General features: G+C 38.0%; 2 protein-coding genes across 8 annotated transcripts in view; one reads left to right on the top strand and one right to left on the bottom strand.

Moving 5' to 3' along the window:
• LOC110060561 (uncharacterized) overlaps window positions 1-5,886 on the bottom strand; it is a 53,452-nt gene extending 47,566 nt beyond the window's left edge. For all 5 annotated transcript variants that reach the window (XM_089271742.1, XM_089271739.1, XM_089271741.1 and 2 more), the window contains exons 1-4: window positions 5,658-5,886; window positions 5,361-5,405; window positions 1,954-1,983; window positions 1,304-1,363 (exon numbers count right to left, since the gene is read on the bottom strand). In XM_089271742.1, coding sequence (XP_089127868.1) covers window positions 1,304-1,363; window positions 1,954-1,983; window positions 5,361-5,405; window positions 5,658-5,678 — 156 coding nt within the window. In that variant the 5' untranslated portion in view covers window positions 5,679-5,886. The remainder of the gene's footprint in view (window positions 1-1,303; window positions 1,364-1,953; window positions 1,984-5,360; window positions 5,406-5,657) is intronic.
• Window positions 5,887-5,928: 42 nt separating this feature from the next.
• On the top strand, window positions 5,929-15,512 carry LOC110060553 (steroid 17-alpha-hydroxylase/17,20 lyase-like). 3 transcript variants are annotated; one of them, XM_089271762.1, is made up of 4 exons: window positions 5,929-6,119; window positions 11,620-11,777; window positions 12,565-13,595; window positions 14,389-15,512. In XM_089271762.1, exons 1-4 carry the CDS (start codon window positions 5,929-5,931, stop codon window positions 14,533-14,535), a joined length of 1,527 nt encoding a protein of 508 aa, XP_089127888.1. In that variant the 3' UTR covers window positions 14,536-15,512. The 3 variants fall into 3 exon arrangements, with proteins under 3 accessions (XP_089127888.1, XP_089127890.1, XP_089127891.1); XM_089271764.1 differs by having other exon boundaries at window positions 5,994-6,119; window positions 10,505-11,777; XM_089271765.1 differs by lacking the exon at window positions 5,929-6,119 and adding an exon at window positions 6,516-10,590.
• The last annotated feature ends 2,238 nt before the right edge of the window (window positions 15,513-17,750 follow it).

Raw genomic sequence — 17,750 nt, forward strand, 5'->3', positions numbered from 1 at the left:
GGAAAATTCCTACATTACAAGCATTCATTATATGTGAGATCCTCGTGGATTTAATAAAGATTACACTAGGATCAATAAAATAATCCTTGCAGGATAATTCAAGATCTTTTAGATTTCTAAAGAAGCATTGGACGTTCCTGAAAGATTGCTGCAAAGAACCTAAAGAATGTTTGCAAGAATTTGAAAGATCTTTTATAAAGAGAACTTCCAGGATTACAAATGATAATCCATAACGGTTGTACAGCTGTTATGGTACGCTCATGCCAGTAGTCTGTTTACGGATTTAATTTAATCGCTGCCGTGGTAATGCACCAGACTTGTGCGCATGAGTTCTATATTTTTTCGTATGCGCGCATGAGTAGTTTCGTTTGTTATTTGTTAATATGTCTTTTATGCAATAGACCATTTTACAGTTGTCTGCTCAGTGACCTGGCCTTTGGATGGCAGCCAGGCTGGAGTTGACCTTGTTTTGATACAGACCTCACTGCTTTTGTTGTGTAAAACAAGTTGTTCTGTTGCTAACTAGGTGCATTTACATGACAAAAGCAGTGAGGTCTGTGTCAAAACAAGGTCAACTCCAGCCTCGCTGCCATTCAAAGGCCAGGCCACTGAGCAGACAACTGTAAAATGGTCTATTTGTATTCAATGTCGCTATAAATGTGTCACCTGAGCACCCTGCTGACCACTATTGCAAGATTAGCGAGCTATAGGCAATTGTACTAATTAAAGTTAAAGTTTTTTAACAGGATTCCATTAAGGATTCCCACTTGCATTTCAAAATCACATGTAAGCAACAGATGACAAAATAAATAGCGCAAAATATTATTCTCTTTGAGTCGCACAGACTAGACCAGGGTTAGTGAAAAACAAACATATAGCCAGGCCTGCAAAGCCTAGAAACACTGAACCAAGGAATTTCAAACTTTTTTTTTTTTTTTTATCCCTTAATTTATTTATTTTTTGTCATTATTATAATTATTATTTTCAGTTGCCATGGCCATGGATGTACTAGTACATGAAACTAAAACAACGAATACACACATGCATGTATTTGCTCTTTCTGATTTACATAGTAACGCAAGTACATTGTACATGTGGGAAATTTCAATCACAGTCCTACAACTCTATGCTACTGTATATATAGTGTTTAGAGTTGTAGGCCATGTTCAATTCCATTTTATAAACATGGTTTTAACTAGAGGATAACAGCTACCACTCTATTACTCTATTACTCTGTTCTTAATCTCACGTTGTTACTTTGAACAAATATAAATGCCACCTTACACATTCAATATAAACTGACCTGATCTTTTCGTACAAAGAGGGAATCCAGAGTTTTTGACACCTCATCACAAAGCACTGCCTAAAACATACACCAAGGGTGGAGGAAAAGGAGAAAAAATAAAAGACTTGGGATCATCTGCAGTTGAGTGTTGATTGATACCCTCTATCAACCCTTGATCAACACTTGATCAACACCAATATCTCTATCAACACTCAATACTCAGTTGGCTCTAGACTGACAACTCAGTCAATAGTCAGTCAAGAATCGACTAATTTTCGCAGACATGCCATTCAGTGTCGATCGATACATATGAGCTGACTGACACTTGGCCAACTATCGACTGACTGTCAATTATAGTGTCGATCGAACGTCAGTGTAAAGTTGTCTGAGTATCGATCGATATGTCAATCGAGTGTCGATAAAGATGTTGATCAAGGGTCAATCAAGGGTGTCGATCGACACTTGACCGAGGATACCCTTAGTACACAGGATCCAAGACTTATACGTACATGGGCTGATAAAAGTAGACTAATACAGAATGTGCCCAGTTGCCCAACAGCTCCTAACCAAAGGGCTGATAAAATGCTTGATACTAATTTTGAGTAAGGCTTTAGCCACAAGTTAGGCATACATGAGACTGTGGAATCGATATACATGAATAAACTAACCTTGCTTCTAGTTACCCTCAAAAAGCCATCCTACAAAGTAAACAAATCAAATATTAAAGATTTAATAGAAAACATGCTGGTAAAATTCTCAATCAGAAAGTTGAATTTCAAGTACTTTTATGAACCTTAATAATGGCTGTATTAAAAACATGCCACATTACTTAAACAACACACATGAACTCTGCTTAGTCAACAGGTTTATTAGTCAGTGTTATGGATGAGCAATAAGTCTCAGAACACCAAAAGTGAGACATAGCTCTTATCAAACATTACACTATTTTTATACTTTCAACCCTTGTATAAACAGGAGACATCAAACAAGGCAGAAGACATCAAAATGTGATATACAGTGTACATGAACATCACATTTTGATGTCTTCTGCGATCAATATTTCGGATTTAGATGCACAAGAACACAGAATCCACATGTCCACGATTTACATAGTAAAGAAAAAAGACTGGTGGTGTCTTCTGTACGCTTAATTATCCTCCAACTGATCATAAGTAAGAACCAACCAAACTGCAAGAATAATAATTATTCTAGCAAATTGATTGGTCTTGATTAGACTGTCTAATTGGTTTTTTGATTGTCTAATTCTTAGTCAGACATATTATATAAAGCTCCCTTGGCCATGTAGATTGGGCTGGCAGTCATAATTATTACTACAGGTAATGGCTAATGGCTAACAGGTCACAATGGTAACAGATAATTGGTAGAAAATCATTTTAATATACATCACATTGTCATTACCACAACTGAACCCGTTCTTCATTGTAATTTGCTAGGTACATAGGTGTGTAAAAAAAAAAACAAACCGTAAAAAGTAGTGTAAGAATTGTACTCTAAGAAAGTATTGTATAGTAAGTAGTATAAGTAACATATCATTAGTGGTATTGTAAGTAGTGTCTGTGTTGTTTTGTTAGTAGTGTCCTTTCTGATGCAATAAAAAAAAAATCATTACCACAACTGAGAGACACATGTATGTGTATAGCTGTAAATGTACCTGTACAGCTGTAACCATAAGCAAGCTATCCTGAGTGTTTCTCTGGTTAACCAGAGCCCCAGTCAGGCAGAAGGGTACTCGGGTTGACTTGAATAGCACCACAGTTAGCCTGTTTATGGTTAGCTCTCAAAAATGGTAATGGCTTCAATATATACATTGTATGGTGCTCTTAAGAAAAATACACATTACCCTATATACTCATTGTCCATTACCTGTTTAACACACACTACCTGTAAAAATACATGTACATGCTGCAGACTGTTTTATTACACATTAAATATTTTATCTCGCCACCTTCACACATGGGCTATATGCATGTACAATATACATTGTCAAGACAATGAAGACCAGGGCTATCATTAAAGGCTGCAACCCATAAAGTCTGTTACAGGTGAGTGTGTTTGATTGGCCCATGATCTAATGGTTGAAGTTACCCATTGTTGATACAATTCATCCATCAGTTAAGTAACAAGTTAGTTATTGGAGTGAAGATCGACCCAACAGGTAAATAAAAACTTTATTCATACATGCACTTCATTTAAACACAATAGAGACATTAGCTACAGTTACGTTCGAGTATATCTTGGCTGACTGTATGTTACAAGATGAGATAAAAAATAAAAAATAAAAATAAAAAATTGCTGTGCGGGAGTACAAGGAGGACATAAGACAATCAATCTCTTTTTTAAAGTTAATAAAAGATCTAATAGCATGACATCAGATGGAAGGCTGCTCCACAAATGTGCCCCACGGTAGCAGATACTCCATTTCAAAAAAATCAGTGTGGGGCTAGGGCAGAGCTAATTTGTTTTCAATATTTCTGAGACCATACTGTGGGGTCTGATCATTCATAGTTTTAAACATTGATTTCATTTTTTTTTTTCTTTTTTCTTCTAATATTGAGATTATCCCACCCTAGCTTACCACAGAGGGCAGTACCACAAGAATGGTAATCAGACTTAGTGATAACCTTTATGGTGCAATTTCGTTTGTTGTTGTTGTTGTTGTTGTTGTTGTTGTTGTTGTTGTTAATTTGTTGGCTAACTCATTGGCAAGACCAACCCACACAGGACAGCAATAATCAAAATTTATATGGTTTGATAATAGCTCAACAGTATATAGCAATATAGCTGTTTCTTCGCATATGAATGGCCTCAACCTTTTAAGTACACCTACAGCTGTATACCAGAGGAGATAACCTTGGCAGTCTCATTAACATGCTAGGGACCATGACAAAATGTGATTGATGTACTAGACTCCTAATAATCTGGTGTGGGGCACTCTATCAATTTGGTGACCTTAAATTTGTATAGTAAGTGAATGGCCAATGGTATTAGCAAGTCTCTGACATAAGCCTGTTAACATAAGTTCGATTTTTGCAATATTTAGACTAGGTTTATTCACATTAAGCCATTCATGAAGGTTAGCTAGCTCAGCGTTTAGTGCTGATGTAAGTTCTTGTAAGTTACTGGCGGCAATGCTGATGCTCCCATCGTCAACGTACATTCATGGTTAAGCTTTACTCAGGCAGTTCGGCAAGTCGTTAATTAATGTAAATCAGGATAAGGAGGTAGGCTTCCCTGTAGGACACCACAGGTAACAGCACCTTCCTATCACTTAGATAGGGTCAAACCACTTTAGCTATAGGGCCCCTTGTTCAATGCCATAACTTGCTAGCTTTCAGAAAAGAATCTTATGGTCAATGGTGTCGAAAGCCTCCTTTAAATCTACATGTATGAATATTACACCATTTATAGGACCGTTGTCAGTATTGACAAACCAACTGCTAGAAGCTTCAAGCAAGGATGTTAGTGCGCTATGAAGCGATCTAAAGCCGAATTGTCAGTTGGCTAAGAGATCATTACCATTGGCATACTTGTAAAATTGAATGAAAATTATTCTTTTGAACACCTTAGTGACAGCAGGAATAATCCAAATTGGCTGGTTATAAGTTATAAATGTCTTGTCTTTTGCCCCTTTTGAAAATTGGCATCACGTCCATTCAGTTGGAACAATACCAGAGGAAATCAACTGATTGAACAAGAATGTCAGGGATGGTGCCAGAACACTAACCGTTATTTTAAGCATCTTGGATGGCAAATTATCCAATCCAGTCACTTAGTTTCTAGTTTTTCAAGTACTTTTCGGACTTCATTGGAGCTACAACTTTTAAAAGAGAAATTCTAGTTTGTTGCATGGAAGACTGCATAACAAGCCAAAAGAATGTGTTTCAAGCTATTGTACATCTTCTTGGGAATTCAAAATAAAGCAGATCTAAACTGCTAAACATTACTCACAAATCCCACTGGTGGATTAAATTAAAACAATAAGCTTATAACTATAAAGACAATAAAAGTACTAAATTTTTAAAATCTACGCAGTATTAAACTACAGTAAGTGTACCTGCCATGTCTTAGCTTTTTTTGTCTTCTGATGAGTGTAAAGTACCTAAATGAAACAACAGATAAGCTTAAAAATGTAACAACAATATGCTTGATTCAAACAACTTATTTTGGTGAATAATAAGGTTATCTGAATGATCGATTCTTCAGAAAGCTCTAGGGACGACCGTTGACGTGCACATTCACAAGATATACATCGTCCAGCAATAACACAGGCATCATTAAGCTAAACCTCGTTAAGTCCAGCAAAAAAGAAAGAAGCCGTGATACTAAACCCTTAAGCTTACGTCTTACTCACCGAGTACTTGTCGCAAGACATGGCAGTCGACAGCACAATTGCGATAAATAGCTCCGAAGATTCTCTCCCAATTTTCAACGCAAAATGTTGCTTTACATCTAGTTTGACGGGCAGATTCTGGTATCTACAACCTTACAAAGCGTGGTATGACAAGAAACATCTTCGGGACTGTATGTCTTGGCGCCATATTTGTATTTGCGCGGGCCTGCCCGGGTGGGACTAAGTTCTCGCACCCAGTTTTCCTCATTTAGCTTCATTTGTTACTTCCAAAATGGAGATGTTAGAATACTGCACGCTTGGAAATCTTTTCCTTGCTGTTATTTTCTTGTTGATTCTAACTCAACTGATTGAGCTGTATCAGTTCAGGAACATGCCGCCGGGACCTCGTCTGACAAGTCTGCCATTGATAGGGAATTTGTTGAGCTTTGATTCTGGAGACTCTCTTCGCGAAATCACCGCAAGGTTTGTTTACATGTTTACATGTACATCTTGTTGCCATCCACATGTAATATAAATTATAAGCTTACATGTGTGCCGCGGTCCTCCATGTTTGAAGTGCATACTAGGCAGGTTGAGACTAAGGGTGAAATTGGATACTTCTTGCATTAGGAATGTTCGATACTTCAGCATCCTAATTTTTCCCTCGACAAAGCCCCGATTGGGGGGTTTGGAGACGCCACAAACTGAAAGGAAAAAGTCGGGGATGCTGATCTTCTCCCTTAGGGGTGTAGATCAAGGATTTTGGTCTCTCTTAATTCAAACTTCAAACAAGCATCCCCGGCCTTTCCATATGGGAGCCCCCAGTCTCCAACCCAACCCCCCCCCCCCCCACTCCCTTATGACATGCTCATGAATAGAGGTTATGAAAAATTCCCATCCCCAGGCCACAAAAGTTGCCTCGCCTTATGGTCATATCAGGTTATCTGATTCCCCCAAACCAGGGATGTGCTTCATAGAAGTCACCAATGGCATAGAATTTAAGTGCATTTTTTAAGTGCATTTTTTATAGTATTCTTCAGAAATCCTATGGAATCCTAAAGGATCCTTAGAAGATTTTCACAAGGGTTGAGCAATAAACAATTAAGTAATTCAACATGTGTTGGTTGCCCCAGAAAATATTTTATTGTAGACACCACTCCTTACACAGGGTTTTTTGGTTTGAACCCTACCTCACTCCTTAGGGAATTGGGGGATTCCAAAAAAAATACTCATACCCTACCACGGGCGGCATGAACATTTCAACCCCCCAATCCTTGCCTTTGGAAATTCCAAAATGCTCACCTCCCCCCCTCCACATGCCCTGCGAATTCCAAAATCACAAACCCCCCACCCTTCCAGATTCCCTTTTTTTTTTTAAACTTCAACCTTCTGTATTCCTAGTTTGACTCCCTATGACTTCCAACAAAAGAGATTTTACGCTTCTACACCTTCCCAGAAGTTTACCAAATGTCTACAGGGCTTGAAATTGCAACCGATACCATCGCATCCATTTTTGACTAAATGTTTGGCACCTTAAACTTCCTCCTCTTCAGTAACAATTTTGCAACTAGTTTTGACTAAACTAGTGACAGAATAAAAATTTCAATTTTTTTTGTGTGTTAATTACTATGGAAATTAGAACATGCGTGGGCAAATCCTGCCAAACGTACCTTCAATATAATTTGCGAATAATATTCACTCGTTAAGAAGCCAATTTAAAGCGGTTTCTTTATGAATATGTATCCCTGGTGCATGTAAACGAACATGGTGGGTCAGCGTTTGTGTTCAACTTAAAGGCCTCTGGAGCCCAATGTACAACCCATGTGCATGGTCGATCAATGCTTGTCTTGTATCTTGCTTTCTGCGGTAGTCAGCAGTTTCATCAGTTCGTTTGTGCTTTTACACTCCTGTCTGTTCCCTTTAGAATCCCCCTGCCCCCACCCCCATGCCCTCTGAATTCCGATCATAAGAACCCCTTGCCCTCAGAATTCCAAGAAGCCGCCCATGGTATATGTAGGTATGGATATTTTGTATTCTGACCTCTGGCCCATTTCTCAACGGTCCCGAAACTTTTTCACACCTGGAAAGCAATACCAAAATCTCAAACCTTATAATTATGGAGCCCTTTTATTCACATATTCTTAATATCAACAGAGTTTCCCTTCATACAAGAAGTTTCAGGCTTGCACACCTCTCAGTTTTTAGATACAGGGAAATTAAAAATGGCTTTACGAGCCCAAAAAGTTTTTGGGGCTTTCGAGAAATGGGCCCCTGACCTTAGACTTTCCTTTTCAATTTTGGGGCTTTGAGACTCCCATCCCCCTGGGTGGGTATGGATAATTTCTGGAACTACTACTTCTGATTGACATAAAATTACAAAAAGGCTGTTTAAAAGACAAATTTATACATTGCTTCTCATAGAGCTCGGATTTGAGGATGATTGTATCAACTGGCACCTACAGTATTACCTAGTCTTGATATTTAATACCCATAATATTATTATTGTATTGATCTCATGGCTGTGTTATTTTGTTACACATGTAACTTTCCCTTTTCACGATCCTCTTCATCATTACCGGTAGTCCTACTTATGGCTAGTTTGACTCATTGTACATGATTTCATGTTTTTTTAATTTTATTTTATTACGATTTTTTTATTTATTTTTTTTTATTACAATGTCGACCTTGATTAGCCTGCATTATACATATATGCTACAGTTTTAACTCATTCATGTGCGCATGCTCAATGAATGAGTTTTAGCGATAGTGGCCTTCATCTGGGAATCTACATGGACATTTAATCTACATAGACTTTTTATTCAGCATAGACAGAAATTAAATGTTGATTAATTTGTGCTGATGTTAACCGGAAATAACGGTGCAAGAAGAAAGGTAGTGAAGCGCGCTGACTAGGATTCAAACCTTGGCCTATCTTCGGTCGCTGGATTTTAAGACAAACTCGTTATCTACCTGGCCAACTCAACATTCCTGGGTTAACTTGTGCCAAGAAACGCTCTATATAGCTGGGGTGTTACCGCTGGCCATCTGAAAATGCCATGTCATCGCCAGTTGTTTTTACAGATGTTGACTATCAACACCAGATGGGATGCATACTGTATTAGTTGTTGATAAACAGAGTGAATTTGGTTGGAAATATTGAAAAATTTTAGAATTTGGGGAGCACAAATTATTTTTGAGATATTCCTCCATTACGGTCATTATTGGCTCAACGAGTGTAAGTTCCTCAGCTCGACAAGGCAACCATTGTGGATTTTGACTTCCTGCCTTTGCAATTTCTGGTGAGTGAATACTGCTTTCTTTAATTGTTTTGAATTTGCTTTAGGCATAACATACATCCCACACATCAAATCAAAATGACCCAGAACTAAACTAAAGTCTGTTTCAGACTTAAAGCCCAGAATTCAGCCAGGTTTACTATCACTGCCTGACTATTGCTTTTAAGCTCCATTACAAAGCTGTGAAATTGCGTTAAGTACCACTGAAATGCCAAATGAATGCTATTGCTTTATAATAATGGCCCTAAGTGGAATAATATCGATTCAGTAATATAATTATGATCTCCTGAATTTCATAAAGAGGAAACTGTACTTCCTTGCTGATTATCTTTGTGTGTGTGTTGCACGCATACATGTAGGCCTGGATCGATCAGGCAAAACAAGACATCAACACTTGATGTCTTAAACTTAGTTTAATGAATCTAACCATGAGACACAAACTGATGATCTTAAAAACTGTGTGACATTTGATAAGCATGACGGTCACCCAAATGGGATCAAAATACAGGTAAATAAACAATTCAATGCCTATATCTTAGATTGTTGGAAACAGAGTTGATCCTGTCCTGCTAGACCTTAGTCAACTAAAAAGGGATGCATGTGCCCTATTTCTGGTAACCTCCAGATTATTTATATTTTTATCTTGACCTTTTTTATCTATTGAATTTCAGGGGCAGCAGATAATGTTACATCTGCTGGATTATTGCTGGCTACCCATAACAGCTATTTCATTAAAACAATAAGAAATTATTATAATCAATGATGCAGTCAAATGAATAATAACAATGACGACTCAAGAACTTTAATGATAAATGCTTTGAGTGCAGGGTGGACTGTCTTGGCAAACTGACTTCATCAGAAAAGAAGCTTTCCTTTGAAAACCAAGCTTGCGCACTTTCAACTTCATTAACAGCTAGACATGTAGCTCACAATCACAGCTTCAACCAGCTTACCTGTACCTTAGATATTGACTTACTCTTTAACCCTTTACTCCCTAAGAGTGCAAATTGGCACACAACATCATAACTTTGTGAATATTTGATAGATTTCTACGAATTTTTGCCACAAAAATTGTCTTGTTAAGATCTGCTCATTGAAGTCATAAAATTTTGACCCCCTCCTATCCAACACATGGTTGACCACCCCCGCAAGTTTTTAGTTCCTTTTTTTGGATGCAAATGGAATGCAAGACTTTTTTCATATCAAGCTACACATTGTATGCACCAAGAACTGCTGAATAAGCTGTAATTTAGGGGTATACCTAATATAGTAGAAGATTGATACATTTTTGAAGTCGTTCATTTTCCCATTTTAAAGCAATTTCTCTCAAAATGTGTACGTCCTTCATACATGTAGCTGCTGATGTAAATTCTTGGCTTTCAAATGGCATGTTGTACACAGGCAGAGTGTCTTTATTTGCCGATTTGGGAAAAACTGCCATTCGCCATAGGGGGTAAAGGGTTAAGACTGTCTCGTATTCATTAAAATATAAAACATATTTGTACAAATAATACCACTTCAACCTGGATTAATAGACACTGAAATGTTGTGTTGAAAAATTTCCGCCACCAGAAATCAAGACTGTTGAACTGAAATGTCAGACTACCTAATATCTTTGTTGTGAAACTTCTTCACCACCGTCTTGGAATTATGATCAGGTAAAAATTTTATTAAATTGGAGTTTTTTGAGTAAATGGTAAATGGCCAATCTGAACGAAACTTACCATCAAGATTTTTGCTTACCATTTGCACAAATCGTTGACAAGCCGATTTTTCTGTGTAAATGATAAACAACCCACATTTTAATTCCAGAATGCCATGATCAAGATATTATGCACTTGAATATCATAACACAATAATATGTATTTATTGGACTACAAGTGGGACAAGCCTCAATAGAAATCCAAGGGACTATGTTATAGCTAGCAATATATAAAGTGAATGGCCAGTTATATCAGTGTACATGCATATTTATCTGCATCCACTCAATCTTCCCACTGTGCATTCCACCAAAATAACAAAATAGGCTAAATATAATGCATATAATATAGATATATATTCAACTTTAATTTCATCCTGTATTTTTTGTAACATGGTATATGTGTAAAACAGTTACACAAGCTCTCTCAAGGATTACTGACAAATGTTACACTAATTACTTGCATTTTCTTTTTAATAAAATACCATACATAAAATGTAACAAGCAAACAGTGAAAATAAGACTTTCACTTCCTATAGAGAACGCAACATTTGCTAAACAAATGAACACAAATGCTTGACAACAGAACACACAGAACAATACTATATTTTCCTACTCGATTGTACAGCAAATGATTCATTTACCCAACCATCCAGTCAATTGTAAGCCTGCTGATAGCTAAGATACATGTCAGGAGGAAGCTTGGCGCTTATTGATGTGCCACCAACTTTAATAAACACCGTGATACACAATGAACACTTAAATAATTTCATGGCTAAGAGCATGAATGAGTTGTCTCATAGAGTCCTTTGATTGAATATGCAGGTAGTGTAACTTGTAATTTGTAATGGAAGTAGTTAAGTAAAACTGTAAACTGTTATAAACTCTACTGTTTTAGTTATTCCTTGGAATTTACTGAACAGATACTCTAAACATAGCATGTACAGCTGTCATTTTATATGGCTAATTTCTTTTATTTAATATCAAGCTTGAGAAAGAAGTATGGTACAGTATATTCAATGAAAGTGGGCAGTTTTAAACTTGTAGTCGCTGAAGATGCTGATTCTGTGAAAGAAGTGCTGGTAAAGAGATCTGCTGATTATGCTGGGAGACCTCCATTTCACTCCTTCCAGCTGGCCTCACTTGGTACAGTATGTCTACAATACTATTACTCTCTCACTCTCTTACTTCGTACCTCTCCCCTGGGAGAATAAGGCCAATCTCTACATACACCGCACTGAATTTAAACTGCAATTTCTTAGAACTGGGAAAAGATATGAACCATTAGGACTAGTGATTGATTGAATCCTTGTCTTTCAGACTCACTTTGTGACACGCGAAAGCGTTAAAAAAGGACTTACATTGTACATGTTGTAAGTGTTCATTTGGCCTTACCGGATAACGTTTGTCTTTTGAAATAGAGCATTTCTGAGTTGCATTTTGTCTCTGTGTCAAAACAAGTCTCTGTTTGATAGGGTTTGGTTACAAGTAAACAGAATGATATTGGGGACGCTCATCAGAACATTTGAATTAAGCCCCTCAAGCAGACCAATCTGGGTGTGGCTCGAGTTTTATTTGACTGCTGAAAGATATCACTGAAAATGAAAACGATAGCGGTGTTTTTATTATTATTACCTTGACGGCTCACTACAAGTGAAACCAAAATCTGTGATGTACACTTCTAAGCGAAACGACGAGCACGCTCCACCATGTTTCGACGGATCCACCAAGGTTATGATTTGGATACCGGAAACCCACCAACATACATCAGTTAAGCAAAATCTCAAATGTTTCTACTATGATGTGCTGGTTATTATAATTCTGGGAGGTTTTCCACCCCCCCTTGGGCCCACTTGATACTTATTGGATCAGCCTTCTTCATCTGACACACTCTTTATTAACCTTTCAATACAATTTCATTCCTGCATTACAGGTGGAAAAGATATCATAATAGGAAACTATGGTCCTGCTTGGAAGTTTCACCGTAAACTGTTCATGGCAGCTATCCGGCAATATCTCTCCGATCAGCAACTTGTCGAAGAAAGGATTTTTGAGCAGGCGGGGCGGTTGCTGCAGTACTTTGAAGACCAAAATGGAAAAGATTTTGACCCTGCATGTATTCTGATGGAGAGCGTTGCAAATGTGATTGGTCGAATCACATTTGGGAAATACTTTGATTCGTCCCATCCAGACTTCGAGGAACTTTTACAATTAAACATCAAAGGCTTTACTGACACTAAAACAAATGCACAGAACTTTGTTTTAGATTTCTTTCCAGCTGCAAAATACTTTCCATTTCCAAGTTATCAATCGGTGCAGAAACTGATGGGCCGAATATTTGAAATTCTTCGCCATCAATTAAAGATCCAGGAGAACGACTTTGACCCTACAGCGAAGATTGATAGCCTCACTGGAGGTCTATTAAAAGAGAGGATTGCAGCTGAGAATGAGGTTGGCTCTGAAGACAAAGCGTCTATTTTGTCGGATGAAAGTGTTATCAACACCATGGAAGACATGTTCGGCGCTGGTTATGAGACAACCAGTACCACCCTGCGTTGGGCCATTGCATACCTTGTTCACCATCCCCATTGCCAAACAGAGATACAAAATCAGTTAGATGAAGTGGTTGGAAGGGACCGAATGCCTGGACTGGGTGATCGTCCGCATCTTCCGCTTCTTCAGGCCACAATCATGGAGGCACTGCGTCTTGGAAATGTGGCTGAAGCAGCTCTTCCCCATTACACGATGAAGGACACCTCGCTTGCTGGATACCGTGTTCCAAAGGATACAGTAGTGTTGGTACATTTGATGAACGTTCATCTGGATCCAAACTTCTGGGAGAATCCCAACTCGTTCAACCCTCACCGCCATATTGATGCTGATGGCCAGCTCATCACCAACTCTGGTAACTTTCTGCCTTTCTCGGCAGGACGCCGGGTTTGCGCTGGTGAAGCACTGGCAAAGGTGAGACTGGAAAACAATTGGCCTTGTAAATAATTAACAATTAGACCCGAAGCCCGCAAGGGCTACGGTTCAATAGCCCATGAGGCGAAGCCGAATGGGCTATTGACCCGTGGCCCTTGAGGGCGAAGGGTCTAATTGTTTTAGTATCACCCAATTAGTCGGACAGAAAAGGCAATAATAAAGTTAGCAAATGCAAGTTGAAGAAATATTTATTTGGGAATAAAACGAAAGAAAGCGTCACGCTCGATTGCGCCAATTTCGCTACTCGAGGACTTTTACTAATAGTTCTCTAGTAACGTAGCCAATCAAAATGCAGAATTTGTATTAGTCCACTAGTTGGGTGATACTAATTTATATTAGACCTCTTTTGAGAGAGCACATCCAAGAAAAGCAATTAACAGTAGAATGTACCCAGGTTGTGAGGTATATAGTAAAAAAAAATAATAATAAAACCTTTAAGAACTTAATGGATTAAGAACCTTTATTATGTACAGCCTCTAATTTGGCTTTTAAACACTCAAAAATATAAGAACCTTTTTAGGCTGCAAGAAAACAGGTTATATATAAGAAAATAAAATGAATTATGATTTCCAAAAATGTGGGAATTTAATAATAATATTATAATTTTCTTTTTCAAAAAGTTCACATGTACATGTATTGAAAAGCTTATACCATCAATTTTAGAACCTGGTGGAGCCATTGAACCTAACAATCTGGTTGATGGTAAGCACCTTAGGTGTTATCACATACCTAACTTACATCAGCTTACGTGTGTTTGATTCTCTCTTTCTAGGTGGAGTTGTTCCTTTTCTTGTCCTGGATGCTGCACAAGTTTACATTTTTACCATCCAACGAAGGCAGCCTTCCGGATCTTAAAGGACTTCATGGGTTAACTCGCTATCCAGCTCCTTATGAAATTAGAGTTGAACAACGCCAGTAGATAAGATATTGTACAATAACTGTCTAATTTCTCGCGCGCTGATTGGCTCACTTTTATCATCAGCAAGGGTACAGACGGATAAAATTTTAATTTATGCAAGCTTTCAAGTTTAATTTTCAGCTGTCAAACTGTCGACTTTTTAACCAATGAGATTTTATTGACTTTTCCAAGTAGCCAGTCAAAAAGCGAGAAAAGCTATTCACACTGTTGGCCTCATTTTGTATGAAATTCACTTATCTTTGTTTACGGCAAGTTTACGCGTCCTTTCCCCTCATTTATTCCCGGCATTTGACCATTTTGGGGTCTTGTTGTAAAAAACAAATTGACGTCAGATTTTTATGCGTCTGTCCTCTTATTGATGATAAATTTCCTCATAACATTGTCGACGTTTACTGCGGAACAACTCGTCTGCAGCTGCGGCTCTTGGTGCCACAGCCACTTTGACAATGTTGTGACGCAATTTATCATCAGTAAGAGGACAGACGCATAAAAAAACTGACGTCAATTAGTTAAAAGGGTGCTAAGACTCTGAGAAAAGAAACATAACTATTGCCCAACTCTGTAGCAGACATGGTATAATTCGAGACGATTTTATTGTCTATTTTCTTTGATGAGAGCTTTGACTCTGAAAATCGCCACGCTTTTGTAATTCATTTTTAACTTGGAAAATAATATTTTCCAAGTTGTAGGTATGGATGGGAGATTCATTAAAGTGAATCTCCTTCGCTTCCTGCTTGGCTTTTTGTAAATCCGTTGACAAATGTGAAAGGTTTTCGCAGTCGTAGCGAAGTTAAAATTATTATATTCGACTTAGAGGTGAAACGATTTCCTCAGCAAGTATGTAGTTTAAATTCAAAATACGTTTGGATTGTTAGGAAGAGCTAATGCAACAGAAAAACGTGAAAAGGAAAATTTGCATTTGATTGTTTCTCTGACTTTAAAGAAGCAACGTTTGAACAATAAAAAATTATTATGTATGTTTGCACTCGACCTTCGGAAACTGGAGTAAGTGACGCAAATTGCGTTATAAGTAATGGTAATAGGACTGAGTGGAGTCCAATTCGGCCTGTTATCATGAGAGTGATAACAAAATCGGACGACCGCGCAGCGGGATTCCGATTTGTTTATCACGAGTATGATTACAGATCGAATTGGACGACAAGAAGTCTTATTACCAATTAATCATAAAAATAACAATTTCCGAGAAAAAAAAATAGCCAAGTTATGAAACAAAGGGAAAATTTGCATTAAAATACTACAAAGGAGATGTAAACAATCTAACGCCACCGCGCCTCCTACCGGCAATAAGGCGCCAAAAACACAAAAGCAAGCAAGCGCACTCACGCTCGTACCTACAACTTTGAATGTGGTTGGCTTACTGAACTGTCCGATAACAAACTGTCCAATAACAAACTGTCCGGTAACAACTAAAGTAACACATATAGCGTGGAAAATGTGAGGGTTTTTTCTTTATTTTTTTTCCTTTTTTTTTTTTTCTTTTTTTTTTTTTTTTTTTATGCGGAATCTTTATTTGTTCCAAAAGCGGTTTAACTTAATTTTCTCTTTAATAAAGGAGAGTTGGAAATTAACTTTTACACTTATAAGATAGAAAATGAGAACCCGAAGAACAGTGGTGATCAGATAGAAGCGTTACTCTCTTTGTGGTAACGTCTCGGACTAGGACGACTTCATGAATGCTTTAAACGGTGTCACATCCCCTTATTCTCGTACTGTTGCATTTAAGAATTGGTTCATGCTTAGCGCGCGTATATCGAGTTATGGATGCACGCGGGAAGTTTGGAGAGCACGAAAGAAGCGTAAGAGTTGCTCCAGGCGACAGCCGAGAGCAACTCTAGTTTCTTGAGTGTTCTCCAAGCTTCCCAAGTGCATCCATAACTCGATATACGCACAGCTAAAAACATGGACCAATTCTTTTATAACATGGCGAAAACAACTTGGGCGCTGAAACATGTTTCTTTTTTTTTTTTGTTGTTTTTTGTTTTTTTGTCTTTTTTTTTTATGATTGACTACAAAGTTCTCACAAGGCACGGTGAAGAAAAATAAAGGGCATTAGGATCCTAACACGCCACATTCAGTTGAGCAACGGTTAAGCGAAAACGCTTAACATGGTTTCTAAAATAGTCGATGAAAAATTCGCTTCTTCGAATTAATTATAATGAAAATGTAGGCAGACAAAGTCAAAAATACTCGATGAAAATGTAGACAAACAAAGTCAAAATACTCACGTTTAAGTAAACATCTTAGCTTGGCAAAAGTCAAAGGCTCGAAGTAGAGTTTGGATTGTTCAGAATAATCTTTACTTTGCCGAAACTTAAACAAAAGGAACTTGCACTAAACTCGACGGAAATTTTGCAGCTAAATTGAAACTGCACACGTCATCTTATATACGCACGGCCGTTCGTACATAGAGATTTCGTTCATGATGGCTCAATAGGAATTAGATAGGACTAGCGCGCGCTATGTTATAATTTGCATTATTTATTATCAAAGCCAGAGGGCTTTAACTTCATTTATCAATCTTTCTAGCTCGACACATATTTTGTCATTACTTGTTTAAATTTCCAATTAACCTTGATATACATTAATCTATGTACAACTTTTGGCGGGGTTTTGGGGGGGGGGGGGGGGGGGGTTGGGGGTAATTTCCACTCCTGAAAGAAGGACAAGGCGTCACAATCACTTTGCAACGCCCGATCTGGGAAACGAAAAATGTAGCCCAAAGTGGTCGGGACGAGGAATCCAAGCATAGATATCGTCTAGTTTCATTTCTAGTCGTTAGCAACTCAATCCTCCCCTTAAAACCGACACCAAGAGGCAGTTTGCTTGCAGCAATAGCTTTTATTGGAGTTGAGTCTGCGATCAAATATTCTTTTGTTTTAAAAGGCATGCAAACGAGGCGAAAGGGTCAATACAATGCAGAACTGACCCTTTCGCCTCGTTTGTGTGTCAAGCCGCTGATAACTGCAATAACAGCTATCCTTGGTCATAAGATGATAAAAAAAAAAAAACGTGGACATTTCTCTACACTGCTAACCCAGCTTTCTTTGCAATCGGAGCCTTGCAGCCCACATTGTCACTTGGAATCGCTAAAATGGTCTCAAATTTCCACCCCGACCCTCTATACTTTCAATTCAACGAGAAATGGGTGTGCCAATTTCCCGCCTCACGTACGTGCAATGCAGATGTAAAACTGT

The sequence above is a fragment of the Orbicella faveolata genome, unplaced genomic scaffold (assembly GCF_042242905.1).
Source record: "Orbicella faveolata isolate gen_17 unplaced genomic scaffold, um_ofav_v1 contig_34, whole genome shotgun sequence".
NCBI lineage: Eukaryota > Metazoa > Cnidaria > Anthozoa > Scleractinia > Merulinidae > Orbicella > Orbicella faveolata.

Bases quoted from the DNA above. Each gene is read 5' to 3' on its own strand.
- LOC110060553 (XM_089271762.1), top strand. From the start codon at position 5,929: ATGGAGATGTTAGAATACTGCACGCTTGGAAATCTTTTCCTTGCTGTT. The intron at 6,120-11,619 runs GTTTGTTTACAT...TTTAATATCAAG, and splicing joins CTTCGCGAAATCACCGCAAG to CTTGAGAAAGAAGTATGGTA. The intron at 11,778-12,564 runs GTACAGTATGTC...CCTGCATTACAG, and splicing joins CTTCCAGCTGGCCTCACTTG to GTGGAAAAGATATCATAATA.